This window comes from Pezoporus wallicus, unplaced genomic scaffold, assembly GCF_028554395.1.
Source record: "Pezoporus wallicus isolate ANWC-B61680 ecotype Strahan unplaced genomic scaffold, APGP_CSIRO_Pwel_v1 contig_4901, whole genome shotgun sequence".
NCBI classification, from domain to species: domain Eukaryota; kingdom Metazoa; phylum Chordata; class Aves; order Psittaciformes; family Psittacidae; genus Pezoporus; species Pezoporus wallicus.
Genome location: NW_026640354.1, coordinates 2903563 through 2918236, shown reverse-complemented (window position 1 = coordinate 2918236; position 14674 = coordinate 2903563). Strand labels below are relative to the sequence as shown.

At 40.1% G+C, this 14674-nt stretch overlaps 1 protein-coding gene across 1 annotated transcript in view; it reads right to left on the bottom strand.

The window, feature by feature from the left end:
- The window catches only part of LMBRD1 (LMBR1 domain containing 1), an 81023-nt gene extending 67017 nt beyond the window's left edge, over window positions 1-14006 (bottom strand). The window contains exons 1-3 of the mRNA XM_057418797.1: window positions 13893-14006; window positions 12768-12944; window positions 2934-2994 (exon numbers count right to left, since the gene is read on the bottom strand). Of these exons, the coding sequence (XP_057274780.1) occupies window positions 2934-2994; window positions 12768-12944; window positions 13893-13952 (298 nt within the window). The 5' untranslated portion in view covers window positions 13953-14006. The remainder of the gene's footprint in view (window positions 1-2933; window positions 2995-12767; window positions 12945-13892) is intronic.
- Between the last annotated feature and the right edge of the window lie 668 nt (window positions 14007-14674).

Here is a 14674-nt window from a genome sequence, read left to right as displayed (position 1 = left end):
AATTATAACGCCTTCTGAAAAGGGTTTTCCTTCCAAACACAAGCTGATATGCTGTTTTTAGAGCATCTGCCAACCACTGATCATTCTTCTACCACTGAAGTACTGGCAGACATGTTCTACTACAGTTGGCTTTATGAGAATTAACACACTAAGCCACTATGGCTTTAAAGCAATGAGCAGACTGGTTTCCTAAGTAAAGCTTTTAGGCTACTGAAGTCCTCCTTCAAGATAGAGTTATTTCAAGATTTGTTCTGAAAAAGTTCTCATTAATTATTCTACTAGTATAAAGCCATTCTACTTCTGTATGAGACTAGCCCAGAAGCCAGCTGGGCATGAAAGACAATATTGTTCATGTGGAATAACAACTTGGAGGAGGGGGTAGTTCTTCTACATTTAGTGACAGCTTTCTCAGTAAGCTGCAGAGGTAGTAAAGTAATCCTTAATATTCTAAAATACCCGTGTCCTGGGTTCAGCAGTAGCAGTCATTTTTCTCCTTCGTGGTAGCTGGTGCAGTGCTGTGTTTTGACTTCCAGCCTGGGAACAGTGTTGGTGAAGCCGATGTTTTCGGTTGTTGCTAAGTGATGTTTACCCTGACCAAGGACTTTGTGAGGCTCATGCTCTGCCAGGGAGGAGGGGAAGCCGGGAGGAAGCAGAGACGGGGTACCTGACCCAGGCTAGCCAAAGAGGTATTCCATACCACAGCACATCATGCCGGGAGGGGGGGGGGGGGGGGGAGGTAACTGGGAGTTACCCACAGGGACACAGGCTTCTGGGTCGGACTCATTTCTTGGCTGGTGGTATTGTATTCTCTTCCCTTGTTATTTTCTCTTATCATTGTTGTCGTTGGTAGTAGCGGTGGTGATTTGTGTTGTACATTGGTTGCTGAACTGTTCTTGTCTCAACCCGTGGGAGTTGCACTCTTTCGATCCTCCTCCCCATTCCTCCGGGAGCAGGGAAGGGGAGAGCCCCAGGGGGGGAGGCCTCAATTGCTCTCAGCCCGGCACCACTCACTGGGAGTGAGTGAACAAGCTGTCTGGCTAGGGTTTAAACCACGACAACCAGTTAAACCATAGCCTCCAAATTCTTGCTACAATTAGAAGTGACATGGATTGTGAAGGACTGTGACTTAAGTGTACCAATTATTTATACTGTAAGTTGCCATTACAGCTACAGAGGGTAAATGAGATCTATATAATTATCACCACATTTTCAGGAGAGAGGAAGTCCTGGTATTCATATTCTTAAGTACAATAGGAGATTTCAGTTCTCCTCAGCCTATTTATTAAGAAACATCAAACACTTCCTTAAGAGGATACAAGTAGAAAAAAATTGAATAGTGTTACAAGACTAGAAAAAGTTGTTTAACTTGTTCCTTCTCAGCTTTCATGTCACTATGCTGCGTAACAGCAGCAGGGGACTAGGCCTAATGATGCAGGATAGGCATTAAGCTGTCTTTTTATATAATAATGATGGAGAGTTCTGAAAGATGAGTTACCTATTACTGTTCATTTCAATGTAGCTCTAGTTATAAAAACATGCATCAATTCCTTAAATTAAGATCACAAAAGAAAAATACTGTTAAAAACATCTTTAAATCTCTACCACCATCTGGAGGATATGCTATGGAATAAAACATTAGTCCTACAATATTTCAAGTAGACCTGTGCAGACAGGCCAAAAACAACATCAGGGTTTTGTTGGGGTTTTTTGTTTGTTTTGTTTTTTTTTTTTACTTAAATCTGTTCCAAAAATTAGTTCAGGATTTACCAAGGGACATCTTGCTTTACAAAGAGACTCAGCCCAAAACATCTTATGGAAGTTCATCCATCAGTTTCACAAATCTATAGAAAATGGTTCACAGAAGAGTTTGAAGACTGTTCCATGTTAGGATTCGTGAAATGCTTGAGCTGTTAAACAAGACTGTAGCAACCTAATAAAAGCAAAAAGCTAACACAAAGGAATTCCCCTATTCTGTAGTGAAGACTCTTAGAGGGAGATAAACTAGAATTTTAGAAGTTCCTTTTTGAAAACAAGTTTCCTACTACTTTTGGCTTCACATTTCACTCAGCATGAAACTGCACATTCTGGTTTCTGTCACTATCACTGGCAGGCAACATGCATTCTGTAAGTTAAGAAAAAACAAGTTCACTATTAAAAACAAATTATTTCCTGATCTAAGAAAATACATTCACAAGAGCCAACCCACAGTCTTCCATGCAAAGTCTTACGAAATGTAACCAAAAGCAGGCAATTATGTCTGAGTTTATATGATTGACCGAAGCAAGCATTTCACTCTCTGATAAGCATCACTCTTCCACAGATACCTCTTACATACATTCATTAGTAGTACAGCTTTTCATAAGTTTCAGGAGGACAACTAAAAAACTATTCTAAAACTACAGAAAACAATCAGTTTATTTGGCTTGATTTCTGTAAAACTTTTGCTTCAGTTTTTTTTTAGGATTACCACTCCTGACTCAACTCCTTTAAGCTCCTTTAGAGCAGCTGTTAACTTTGAATACTGTAGCTGCTGAATCTGAACACCGTTAAGTGTTCCACAAGCTTTATTCATGGAAAACAAGTTTCACATTGCTGCATACGTAAAGTGCCATAAAAGTTACAGCAAAACACCGAGTTTCCCTTAATGGGCCTCTAAATACGCACACAGGAAAAATGTTAACAGTAGATTATGACAGAAGCCATTATACTTTTTTTGGATTGGCCTTCAGCATATTTGCATTTTTAGGGGGCTCTTCAATGTAAAAAAATTAACTGAAGAGCACTAAGTCTTCATGTTTAACCAAAGTCATGCAAGACTAATTTTTAACCAAAAAGGGATAATTTAATATGGCCCCTAAAAACTTCATGCCTTCACTGGAAGGTCCTATTAACTGAGTAGGAAATAAAAAAAAATAGAGGTTAAAAATACTTACTGTAATATCCATAAAGTACAGTGTCTTCAATTTGTCTTGAAACATTAGCATCAGCCCAGTCCTAACAATAAAGGACAGAAGCATTTTTATCAAATGAAACAGAAGAATGCTTCATTCAATAGCATTCTTACAGAATCAAAACCACTGCTCATATCAAATGCCTAAGGAAAAACATTAAGCACCCAGTTTGCATTAGAATTTAAGTTAGAGGTAATTACCTTCCAATAACAATTCATGAATGTGATGCATTTCAAAGGACAGACACTGCAACAGTATCCCCACTGCTTATACCCTCTGGCTGTTAGCCTCATACCTTCAAAGCTCTTTTTTTTCTTCCCAGATTAAAAAAAAATCTTTAGTTATCATACATTATATTACCAATACAAAACTGAAAAAATTATTAGTTAATTTTTAGCAGCTAATAACTCATTCTTGTTCTCTTAGTATTTAAGCAGCCTCTTAATACCTATTTTTACAAAACTGTTTACTACAGATCAGACAATGCAGCTAATGAGCCTGAAACTCAATCTGAACAGTTTTTTGAAGATGTTTTGTAAAAGGCAACTGAAGGTACAGTTATTTGCAGTTCTAGCTTTTTTTTTTGTAATTCTGAACACTGCAGTGGACACTGAGCTTCAAAGTCAAGTCCTTGCAGGACAAAGCTCTCCTTAGGATGTGTCTTTACAAAACCTGGCATATAATAGGCTTGGAAGCTGTGCATTCTTTTCTAATGCACCACATCAACAATTAAGCTGTTTGAGTTGTCCAGCCCAGCAGTTGGATGCATTTGATTTCATAATTGACACATTTACATCTACTTTACAACTCCTCAGAAAATACGCATGTGGAAAGCATTAGAAGAACCCAGTTAAGCCAAGGATGCACTTGTTTTGAAGTCAATACCTCTCAATCAAAAAAGCACTAGTTCTGCACCAGTAAAGCTGACACTGGGAACTGGTAAAAGCACAGCCCCAAAATCCCACTTGAAGCCAATATCTATATTACTGACTTTCAGTCAAACTAGAGTTTAGGAACATTTTCTATAAAATGCCAGGTAAGAAAAATGTGTTTTCTAGACCCAACTCTATACAAAGGGCAAAGTCAATTTGATAAAAAGAATTTGATAAGCAGAATTTGCTTTGGTAGGATTTTGAATTACAAAGAATAATTCTGTACATAAGGCTCTAAGGTATCAAACATTTATTTTTCAAGCATGTAAATCTAGATGTGAGTAGTGTATTACAGTATCACAGTATGCTAGAGATTGGAAGGGACCTTGAAAGATCATCTAGTCCAATCCCCCTGCCGGAGCAGGAACACCTAGATAATGTTACACAGGAATGTGTCCAGGCAAGTTTTGAATGTCTCCAGGGAAGGAGACTCCACAACCTCCCTGGGCAGCCTGTTCCAGTGTTCCGTCATCCTCACTGAGGAGAAGTTGCTTCTCAAGTTTAAGTGGAACCTCTTGTGTTCCGGTTTGTACCCATTACCCCTTGTCCTATCATTGTTTGCCACTGAGTAGAGCCTGGCTCCATCCTCGTGACACTCCCCCTGTATATATTTATATACACTAATAAGGTCACCCCTCAGTCTCCTCTTCTCTAGAGACCCAGCTCCCTCAGTCTTTCCTCATAAGGGAGATGCTCCACTCCCTTAATCATCTTAGTTGCCCTGCGCTGGACTCTCTCCAGCAGGTCCCCGTCCTTCTTGAACTGAGGGGCCCAGAACTGGACACAATATTCCAGATGCGGAATAAGACCCATATTCCTCTGAGAATCTCTACAGTGATTCACTTCCTGTTACTACTGTACTTGGCAACATTACAAAAGAATCACTCATTAAAGAACACAAACACAGCGATATAGACAAAAATGCTACTTCTAAAAAATTACTGGGTACATAGTGCTAGCAAAGGTGAAAATGACTGAGCACACAGGAATAAGCACAGAAGAGTTTCACAACGGTAAAATTTTACAGACCAGAAAGAACAGAGTAGGTTTGCCTTGATAACGGAATGGTCTGGGTTGGAAGAAACCCTCAGGAATCATGTAGCCCAACCCCCCTCCACCATGGGGTGAGACATCCTCTACTAACAAGCCCTGTCCCACCTGATCTTGAATACTACCAGGGATGGGGCATCCACAACTCCTCTAGGTAACATGCTCCAGTGCCTCACCACCCTCCAGGCCGAACAACCGCAATTCTATCAGCCTTTCTTCATAGGAGACATGCTCCAACCCTCTGACCATTACTGTGGCCTTGCTCTCACAGTTCCATGTCTTTCTTGCACTGTGGGCCTCAGACCGGGACACAGTACACCATGCACACAGCAGTTCTATCACAGAATAACTATGACTGAAATTTATACATACAGATGCAATAGTACTTAAATATAAGCATGCAAATAACTTATTGTGTTCAGTTGCATCTTACAAGCTTATATTTTTATTAGTTATGCACCCAGTTTAAGCCATAATCTCCTTTTTCAGGACAATGACCCTTTACTTTTTAGTTTGACCAAGATTTGAATTGCATGATTATTCAAGTTACCTTCAGCAAATGGTACCTTAAACTAGGTATTACAATTTAAACTTGCTGGATTACTTGATACTCAAACATTAGCAGAGCTTAGACATTAACAGTGTGCTTTGAGTTTCTGGTGTAAGCACTGAAGCTCTTCACATAATACAAAGGGCAGACTGTTTTCCTGAAGTTATTGTACAAAGTCACATGCTGACCAAGAAGCCATAATTCTTCACAGAAATTAGTGGAGTAGTATTTCCCAAATCCTACCAAAGAGAGACCCATCAACTCATGTTAGGATTTAGATCCCGTAAATCCCAAAATGTAACCGCATTGATATTCATTATGTGAACAAGAACAAAATCTGATCTTTTTCAGAATTGTATTACTCAGCCCTAACAAACTGCTCAGAGAATGGAAGTGAAAAAACAACTTCAACTACATTGGTAATTGCACCCAGCCAGAAGGCTGAAGTCAAGCTCTTCCCCATCCCTTTTTTCTTCTTCTCAAGAGAAACTATTAGTTTAAGGAAGCTAAATGTTTTTTAACATGATTATTGGCAGCCAAACTCGGGGACTGAATCCTGAACTCCAAGCCTGTCTGTACAGCTTAAACATAGTCCAGAACTGTTCTTGTGTGGCCCTATCTACAAGAAGTCAAGATCAAAAAAGTGGTTATCCAGAAGGAAAACTCTTCAAAAGCTAACAATTTTGGATATATGCCAACATAACTGAATTGGTAAGAAAAGGTCCAGCATTGTCAAAATGCCTTTACATTTCTATGCATAGGCTTTCTTCAAACTTATAAACTCAAGCCCTTTCAGTTGTTGTAAAGATACATGCACTAATACAGACCACATGAAAGATGCAAGTGAACATACTCTTTGAAGAGTGCGCATGGTAAAACTCAAAGACACTTATTACTTGCTTTATCAGTTCTCTCAGAACTGCCTAAACTCCAACAGAACACAGGCTTGATGACAAACACCTTATTTTCTGTAACCTTGGTAAAATCAGTATCACCCTTCCTTTGTGTTACTATATTAAGTGACTTCGAATAGGTCACTTTATATTGAGCTTTTAAAATTCAATGCCTGAAATACATTATGTTAGCATTTAACTGGAATTTGAGTAGAAAGTTACATGTGCATTTTGTTCTCTAATCAGCAAAAATTCATGAAAAATATTTTAGCAAAAGTGACAAAAGGAACACCTTAAGTATTTGTCAAGCATACAATAAGCCCAACCTTTCAAGACTGTCAGGCTCAAGCACAACAGCATTTCAACTGAAAAAATTCTAGCCATTTGTATAAAAAGACACCACAAAAGAATTTGATCTTTAGAATATGTACACAGGATATTAGACTGCTTAAATTAACTAGTGTTAAAAATTATGGAAATGCATTGCTTTAATTACACCTAAGAGAAAAGCAAGACTGAACAGGTGGCACTATTTACTTCCAAGTAAGCATTCAACAAAGATCTCTCCAGTGAGCAAAGGAGAGACATTCAAAACCCACACCAAGAATAAGCATGAAAAGCTATAGTAAGACCTGAAGTTTAAGTGTCATGGCCACTTTACAGGATGAGATAGCTAGTAACTGAAATACAACAGGGCTTAACTGCCAAAAGGATCCTTCTCCTCCAACTCCAGAAAAAGCATTAGTAACATTTATAACAGGATACAGATGTAAATCTTTAAGACACAGCAATTGTTTTTCATTCTGTTGCTCAAATTAAGTTATCAACAGGACTGAGTAATATACTAGGAAGCATACATTACAGCATATTAAAATATTGAGATGTTATCTTACATTAAAAGATAAAGATGTGTACATTTCACCATTGTGTACACATGACTGAACTTACAAACTTTTACTTTGCCATGAAATCTGTAATTCAAGGGAATTTAATGGTATATTATACCTATTATGTCAGCTTTCAGTCAGCTGCTGAAGCCCCACATTTACACAAATTGAAAAATCCTTCTCTTGCTGACGAATTATCCATATGCACACATCATCAGCATCTCAAAAGCAGCTAACTAGTTCATCTGAGCTGTTTCAAAAAGCTTGTGACAGCAGCAGTGTCTTTGTCAAAAGCAAGAAGCACTGCTACATAGTAAGCGTCAGAGCTCTGACATTCTCAGCAGCAGTGCTGGTGTCTCAAGTTGATAGGTGTATGAGTTTACTGGACACACATATCCAGGACTCAATGTAAAAACTTATCTGGACAGCCTCTACATCTAGTGCATTTTCTTCTTCCCCAGTTACAGCCCAAGCCTACAATATATACAGCAAACACCACAGAAGCACAACAGACTACAAAGGTGAGCATTCATTACTGCCTTCAACAGGAGTTTAAGATGCATAAATGTGACTACAAATTCTCTTAAGATCTGCAGAATTCAGGCATTCTGCACTGTTCTGCTGTACTTCATCCTGTTCCATGCAGGTTAGCAAGCCTACATCCTACCATCTTTAAAACACCTGTACCAGTGCATTGCATTGATAGATAAGGGAATCAACAATTTGCAGGGATATGTACAATGAGTATGATGGCCTAGATTAATGTATTACTCTCACGGATTTCTTAACACAAGCCATGTTGAGGGATTCAGGAAATTTAAGTACAGTTACAGGTGTAAAAACTAAATCCTTTGATAAAATGTTATGTAAATAAAGATTAAAAAAGGCAGTTTAAGACACTTCTGTTTAACCTAACTTTAAACCAAAGCAAAGCTCCCTCAGAAGATTAATTTTATAATTACATTCATAGAAAATCAGTTACAAAGAGCACTTGCTTCCCCCAGTCTTCCTTCTGCCAGCAACTATGTCCAGTTCATGACTTAGATTAACATATTTCAACAGAACAGTATTATTCAAACTGCACAGATAACTTCCCCAGATGAAAGCAGTACAAGCTAATCTGACATTTTTTACCTTCCCCACTTTTTGGTGAGGGAATAGCCATGAATTTCATTCTTTTGTCCCTCTTAAAACAGGTATTTCTACTGTCGCTAAAGGACTTTGTAACAATTTCACAAGCACCCAATGAAGACAGCTTCCACTCTCTGCAAATGTACCTTAATACAGCTTAAAACGATGCAACATTCCGAGTTTCAGTATTTGTGATGTTTCATTAAATGTAGATGGACCAGTCATTCTGCTGATCAGCCTGTCCCAAAGCTTAGCCAACAAAACGAAGATGCAATACCAAGAACTGGTGAGTGGGTCATAGCAGGTTACACAAGAAGAAATTTCACACCCAGGTCTCAGATCTTCCAACCTGTTACCCCCAAAATGGGACAAAGCCACGATTCTGACCACCACATGGAGAATAACATTCTCCATTCATATCTCAGCCACACCTGGCCAAATATTGCTATCTCACAATTCCTACACAATAATTCCTAAGGACAGGAAGCATGGTCTCATTTGATAATGATTTCTCAGTGAACATCTTTCTAGAATAAAAACATCTGACAGATCTAGTGATTCTGTATCCTAAAGCAGCTACATAAAGATACAAAATCTTCATAGAATGGTCTGCAAAAATGATCTCTTATTAAACAGACATTACTACTTGAATCATTAAGGAGACAACTGGCTTTTAATTATTCATGCAGACACACAAGTTTTATCAGGTGTTCAGTCTAACCAGACTGAAAGAAGTATCACTGACTTAACTTCATATAATTAGCAAGAATACACACATTTCAAAAAGAAATGTGTGTCATCACCTGCCTTCTGCTGCATCAACAACAGATTAAAAAAAAAAAAGACACTATGGTGATAACATCCTTGTTTCAAGAAGTCTTTCTGCTGCAAAACACTATCAGCTTTGTTTTAAATATTTATGAGACTTGTAGGTCCGACCCAGACATCAGCAATCTTAAGTCTTTAAGGCAGGGTGAGGTTTTCTGTTCCCAAGTGCTTGTTATAAATCAAACAAGCTTTCAGATCAAACAGATCATATCCAACTGGATATATTTGAACTCCACTGCACAAATTAAAGCACTGTCAATGGAAACAGCCAAAACAGTCAAGATAAAAGTGGTTCTGGCAAATATTATCAGGACTTCACTTACAAAATAATACTCAAGTTCTTCTGATTAGTGCTAGAACCAAAAGCCTGCTTTCCTACTTAACGCCACAATGAATCAAAGTAATCCCACCCTCCAGAAAAGCTCTTTTATGGTACATAGGAATAATGACCATCCAAGTCCATGCACCACTGCTCCTTCCCTAAAAGACTACAGAACTACTATGCAAAACCTAATATCAAAACTGATCATTATTAAACCTTTAAGATAACATTTGTTAAGTCTCACAAAATACAGCAAGACCAACAGGTACCGAATGCCATAAGCCACTTCTTTATAGTGAAGAAAAATTGGTCTTAATTGAAATATGTAGAAACGGTACGTTAAATTCAACAGTCCTGTCAGAATGGACAGGACCTCAAGGTTATCAAAGGCTGACCAAGGTATACTATATGGCCCTTGTCAAGGAAGACACCTCAGAACACATGATGGAAAAGGGCTACACAACACTGCTTTAAGTGAACTCAAAAAGCAGCATCATTTTGACAGCCTTCACAGAAAGGTAATCTGCCTGGGTATCTCACTTTAGACAGTTAAACTAATCCTTGTTGCCATGACACGCACCTTTACTTGCCACTGAACACACAAATCATAATGAGAATTCTGAACCACAAGACTATGCCTTCAATTTACCCTCTGCTATTAATATAACATGCTTTTTGCAGGTTGTTCACAGAAAAAAAAACTCAATACCTGCAAGTTGATAGTAGGGTCAGATGCATTAAAAATTAACTAAAAGTCCAAATACAGTACCACTTCCTTGTAAGTTGAGCATCCTTGACTTCCTCATCTCTAACACTGATGCAGGGAATTACAGTTGGAAGAGGTAGAGGAAAGGAATATGTGCAGCAAAAAAGTGTTTACCTATGATCTGCATAACTGCTACTACTCTTCTGGCATAAGCTCTGGAATAACCCAGTTGGTGGGGTTTTTTTGATGAATTAATTACTTATCTACAGAGAACATTATCCACATCCACTATCTGGATTCACCTCAAAAATTCATTGAGGGGAATCATCTAGAGAAGACCCACTCATTCTGGCCATACAAAAGCAATAAAGGATTCTTGCCAGTCCCAGTCCTTCAGACCCCAGGTCAGATATAGGGCCTTGGAGGTGCTGAGCTTGAAGAAAGCTCCAGGAAAAGGGTAGTAGTCTCTCAGAAATGTTCTGAACCCAATCCAGTCCATTCTACTCGTGAAGCAGTAGCAGGAAAAAAAGCCTGTTACACAGGACAGAGTTAAAAGCTTTAACAATTCAGGAATATTTCACATTTAGATGCTGTGAACCTCCTAACTTGACATTACTCCTAAACTGAGACTACCAAATCAGCAAGCTGTTTACATATAGGTTTGTGTGGTCTGACTTCACTCAACTTTATCAGAAAGGTTACATTAATATTTCCACACCAATTTCAACACTTGTGTTGGACAAGCGTATTAGTTCTCATGCTATTCCTGCAAAGTAGAAACTCATTCATCTGAGCCTTAAGAGAGAAAAAAATAATTCTTCTGAAAGGTAGCACGCAGCAATTTTATTTCAACAGGCTAAGAGCAGCATCTACAAACACTAGGAACTAAGCAGGACCAAGAAGCCTCAGAAGCACAGGCAAAAGGGTACTTTAAAGAGAGAAAAGCTTTACCACCAGTGTAATAGCATGTTTTCAGGTACAATTTTTAAACAGAATCTATGCACCACAGCACAAGAAAAACAGTACTTCAAGTATAGTAGTTTTTCTTCTATTACACATACTTCCTTAAATAAGGCTGTAGGGACTACACGACCCCATTGGGACTCCTATTCTCCTCACAGGTTTGTTTCTCAAATCAGGGAATGCATAAATTAACAAAATAGGTCTCCTTTGCAACTAGAAATTCTGCTTGGCCCCCAGCAGATACACTTTTTTCAGCTAGGCCTAGTTACATCATTGTTTATTCTCTAGCTAGTCATGCTCAATATATTTCTTAATACATAGTATTATTCTCATTAAACTGCTAGTATCATGACATACGAAAGCCTTCTTCCAACTTCTACAGTCATTTTAATTCTCAAGAAAGAAGGCCTGAATACACAAGCTTTTAACAACAGCATTAAGCAAAAGCTTAATTTGTCCTGTATTGCTACTACTAATAAACAGCCCAAGAATCACATCACAACTCATTTTCAAAAGCTTCTTACGACTTACATTTACATGAGCACCAGCTAAAAGTATTGGCTGCAAGCTAGTTCTGAAGCTTTATAAAGGATCTAGCAGGAGCTAGGTTTTCCTTTGGAAGCAGGGCTGGAAGGAAACACAGTCTTTCAGTTTAATGCACAGGCACCACTCCCTCATTTGTTCCAGGATCATATCTTTTACTACAGATCCAGGTGGGCTCCAAACCAAACTAAGAAGTTATTCAAGTTACTAATATTCTCCAGTTTGACCTATTTCTAATGGGGGTGTCCTCACAAAGTTAATACCTTCAAGAACCTTCCTCTAAAATTAAAAAGGCTGAAGCTTTAAGCATTGGGAAGAACTCCTACTTTCAAAAAGGCTTACAGCAGACCACAGTGAGTACTCATCCCACTAAGAACTCATTCTGCACAGCAACACCCTACAGCTTAAGTTCACAAAAACAGTAGCTCAGTTCAGGCCCTATCAGCCAAGAAGAGATATTACTATATCTACCTTGCCCAAGGGTCGCTCCACCTTCCCCTCTTTAAAAAAGTGCTTGTTAACCCAGACTCTACAACATGGGTAGATTAACACAGGGAGTCTTTACAAGTCCAAATGTTTCATTACCAGAATTAAAAGAATTTTGGCAAAAAAAAATTTATAAACTTCAAATGGGCAATGCAAACTGGTTTTGAGCAAAGGAGCAACAAATTGCATTCTACCATGCCCCACAATGATGTACTAAAAAGCAACATTTAAGAGATTTATTTATATTTTCAGGACAGCATACACACTCCTCTTCGCACAACAGAAAGTAGAAGCATTTGCAAATTAGTAGAGTATCAAAAATAGGTAATAGAAATGAAAACTGAAATCCAGTTCAAACAAAAGTTCAGTGCTGTATTCAGAGTACTAGTTTCCAGCTTTCCCAAATACTCAGGCACTAGATCATATATTAGTATTCAGTTAAAACACTTTGTCAACCCAAGAACATCCCTTTTTAACATAAGTACTTCTTCTGAAGAGGCAATTAACATTTTTAAAAGTCCATACCTTAAATGTACCATTTTGATTTTTCATATATGAAACCAAAAAGATATCCACTGGTAGTAGCGCTGACGAGATAAGAGCGACCGCCAGTGCAAAGATAGCTGTTATAGTAGAAATCACTTCACTTTCCCGACGACTCTGGTACTTGCGCACATAAACCCAGCAGAAAATCAGAATAGCCTGAAACCCACAAGAAAAGAAAGTTATGAGTTGAACAATGAGGATGTTAGAAAGCGGGCACTGAAGTTAAACCCTGTGTCTTGGTATTCATGACTGACAGAGCATCAGCAGACTTTTAACCTCAGTCCTAAACACTACAGAACGGTCTGGGTTGGAAGAGATCTTAAAGAACACCTAGTTCCATCCCCTGCCACAGACAAGGACATTTTCCACTGGACCAGGTTGCTCAAAGCCTCATTCAACCTGGCCTTGAACACTGCCAGGGGTGGGGCAGCCACAGCCTCTCTAGGCAACCTGTGCCAGCACCTCACCACCCTCACAGTAAGGAAATTCTTACTAATTTAAATCTACCTTTTTTAATTTAAAGTCATTCCCCCTTGTCCTATTACTATATGCCCTTGTATAAACTCACTTTCCAACCTTCTCGTAGGACCCCCATAGGCTAAGGTCTCCCCGAGCCTTCTCCAGGCTGAACAAGCCCAGCTCTCTCAGCCTGTCCTGATAGAAGAGGTGCTCTAGCCCTCTCATCACCTCTGTGACCCTGCTCTGGACTCGTTCCAACAGGTCCACATCCTTCAGTGCTATATTCACCGCACATAGTTCATTTTCCGTACTTGGCTAAGCACAGCTCGAGCAACAGCAAGAGCAGTACTTACACACAAGAAGGGCTGGAACACACACAAGAAGGGCTAACTACAGGAAGGCGAGGCAGCCTTGTCTCATCAGCTGCGGGTTCCACCGACCTCTACGAGCCACCGCCGCTAAGAGCTGCGGGAAAGGACTCGCTGCTGGGGCAGCTGGTGGGACAGCCCGAGCGAGGAGATCAAGCGGGAACCCGGAACTGTAACAAGGAGAGACCGAAAACGGAAGAACAAAACCCTGGTAGGGATAGCGGAGTGCAAGGGGTGCCATAGTTGGGACAGCTGGGCCACGGGATGCGCCTCTCACCAGCAACGCCAGGCCGAAAAGGCACCATCCGGTCAGCAGCTCAGAGACGGCAGCCGCCATCTTCGCTTTCGTCAGCAACAACGCGCCCACCCCGTGAGGCGGGACTTTTAACGGGGCGGGTCGCGCCACCGTGGGAACAGGGTTAAAAGCTGCCAGGCGCGCAGCGCATGACGTCATGTGCCAGTGGTTTCGCTTCAGCTGGTGGGCGGCGGTTCCCGTTCGTGCGGGCACGTCCTGCTGTGGGTGCAGCGAAGGGCTGGTAGCTGTGGGTTCGCCACGCACGGACTGGCTGTCGCGATAGTTTAGGATGCGAGAAAAGGGCGGCCGCAGGGGAGCGGTGACGGGAGCCGCTCCCTCGGCTGGAGATAGCAGCTGTCCGACGACGAGCGCAGCGGTGTATGCAGGAAGAGGAGGGAGGGATCGGGAGAGGGTTAGGGGCATCAGGGTGATCCCCCCACATCCCTTTTAGGTGCATTTTAAACTTTCTGATTGTCGCTTTTCTCTGTAAAAGCGTTACTGAAACCTGGGAAATAAACTCTCTAACCAGAATGACAAGTTAGAAAGCCGACATTACTTTATTACGGTACTGGGTGCATAGGGATCACTCTGCCTGTCATGCACACGGAGAAGAGACAGTTTGCACCTCATATAAATTTACTATATGCGCATTCATCATAGTTCCGCAAAATCCCCACCCAGTCCTTTTTACTCATGTGTATGGCAGCTTTGGTAGATAAGGCTGTGCTTCAGGCGCTGTGAATTTGAGGAATGGTCTCTGTGGG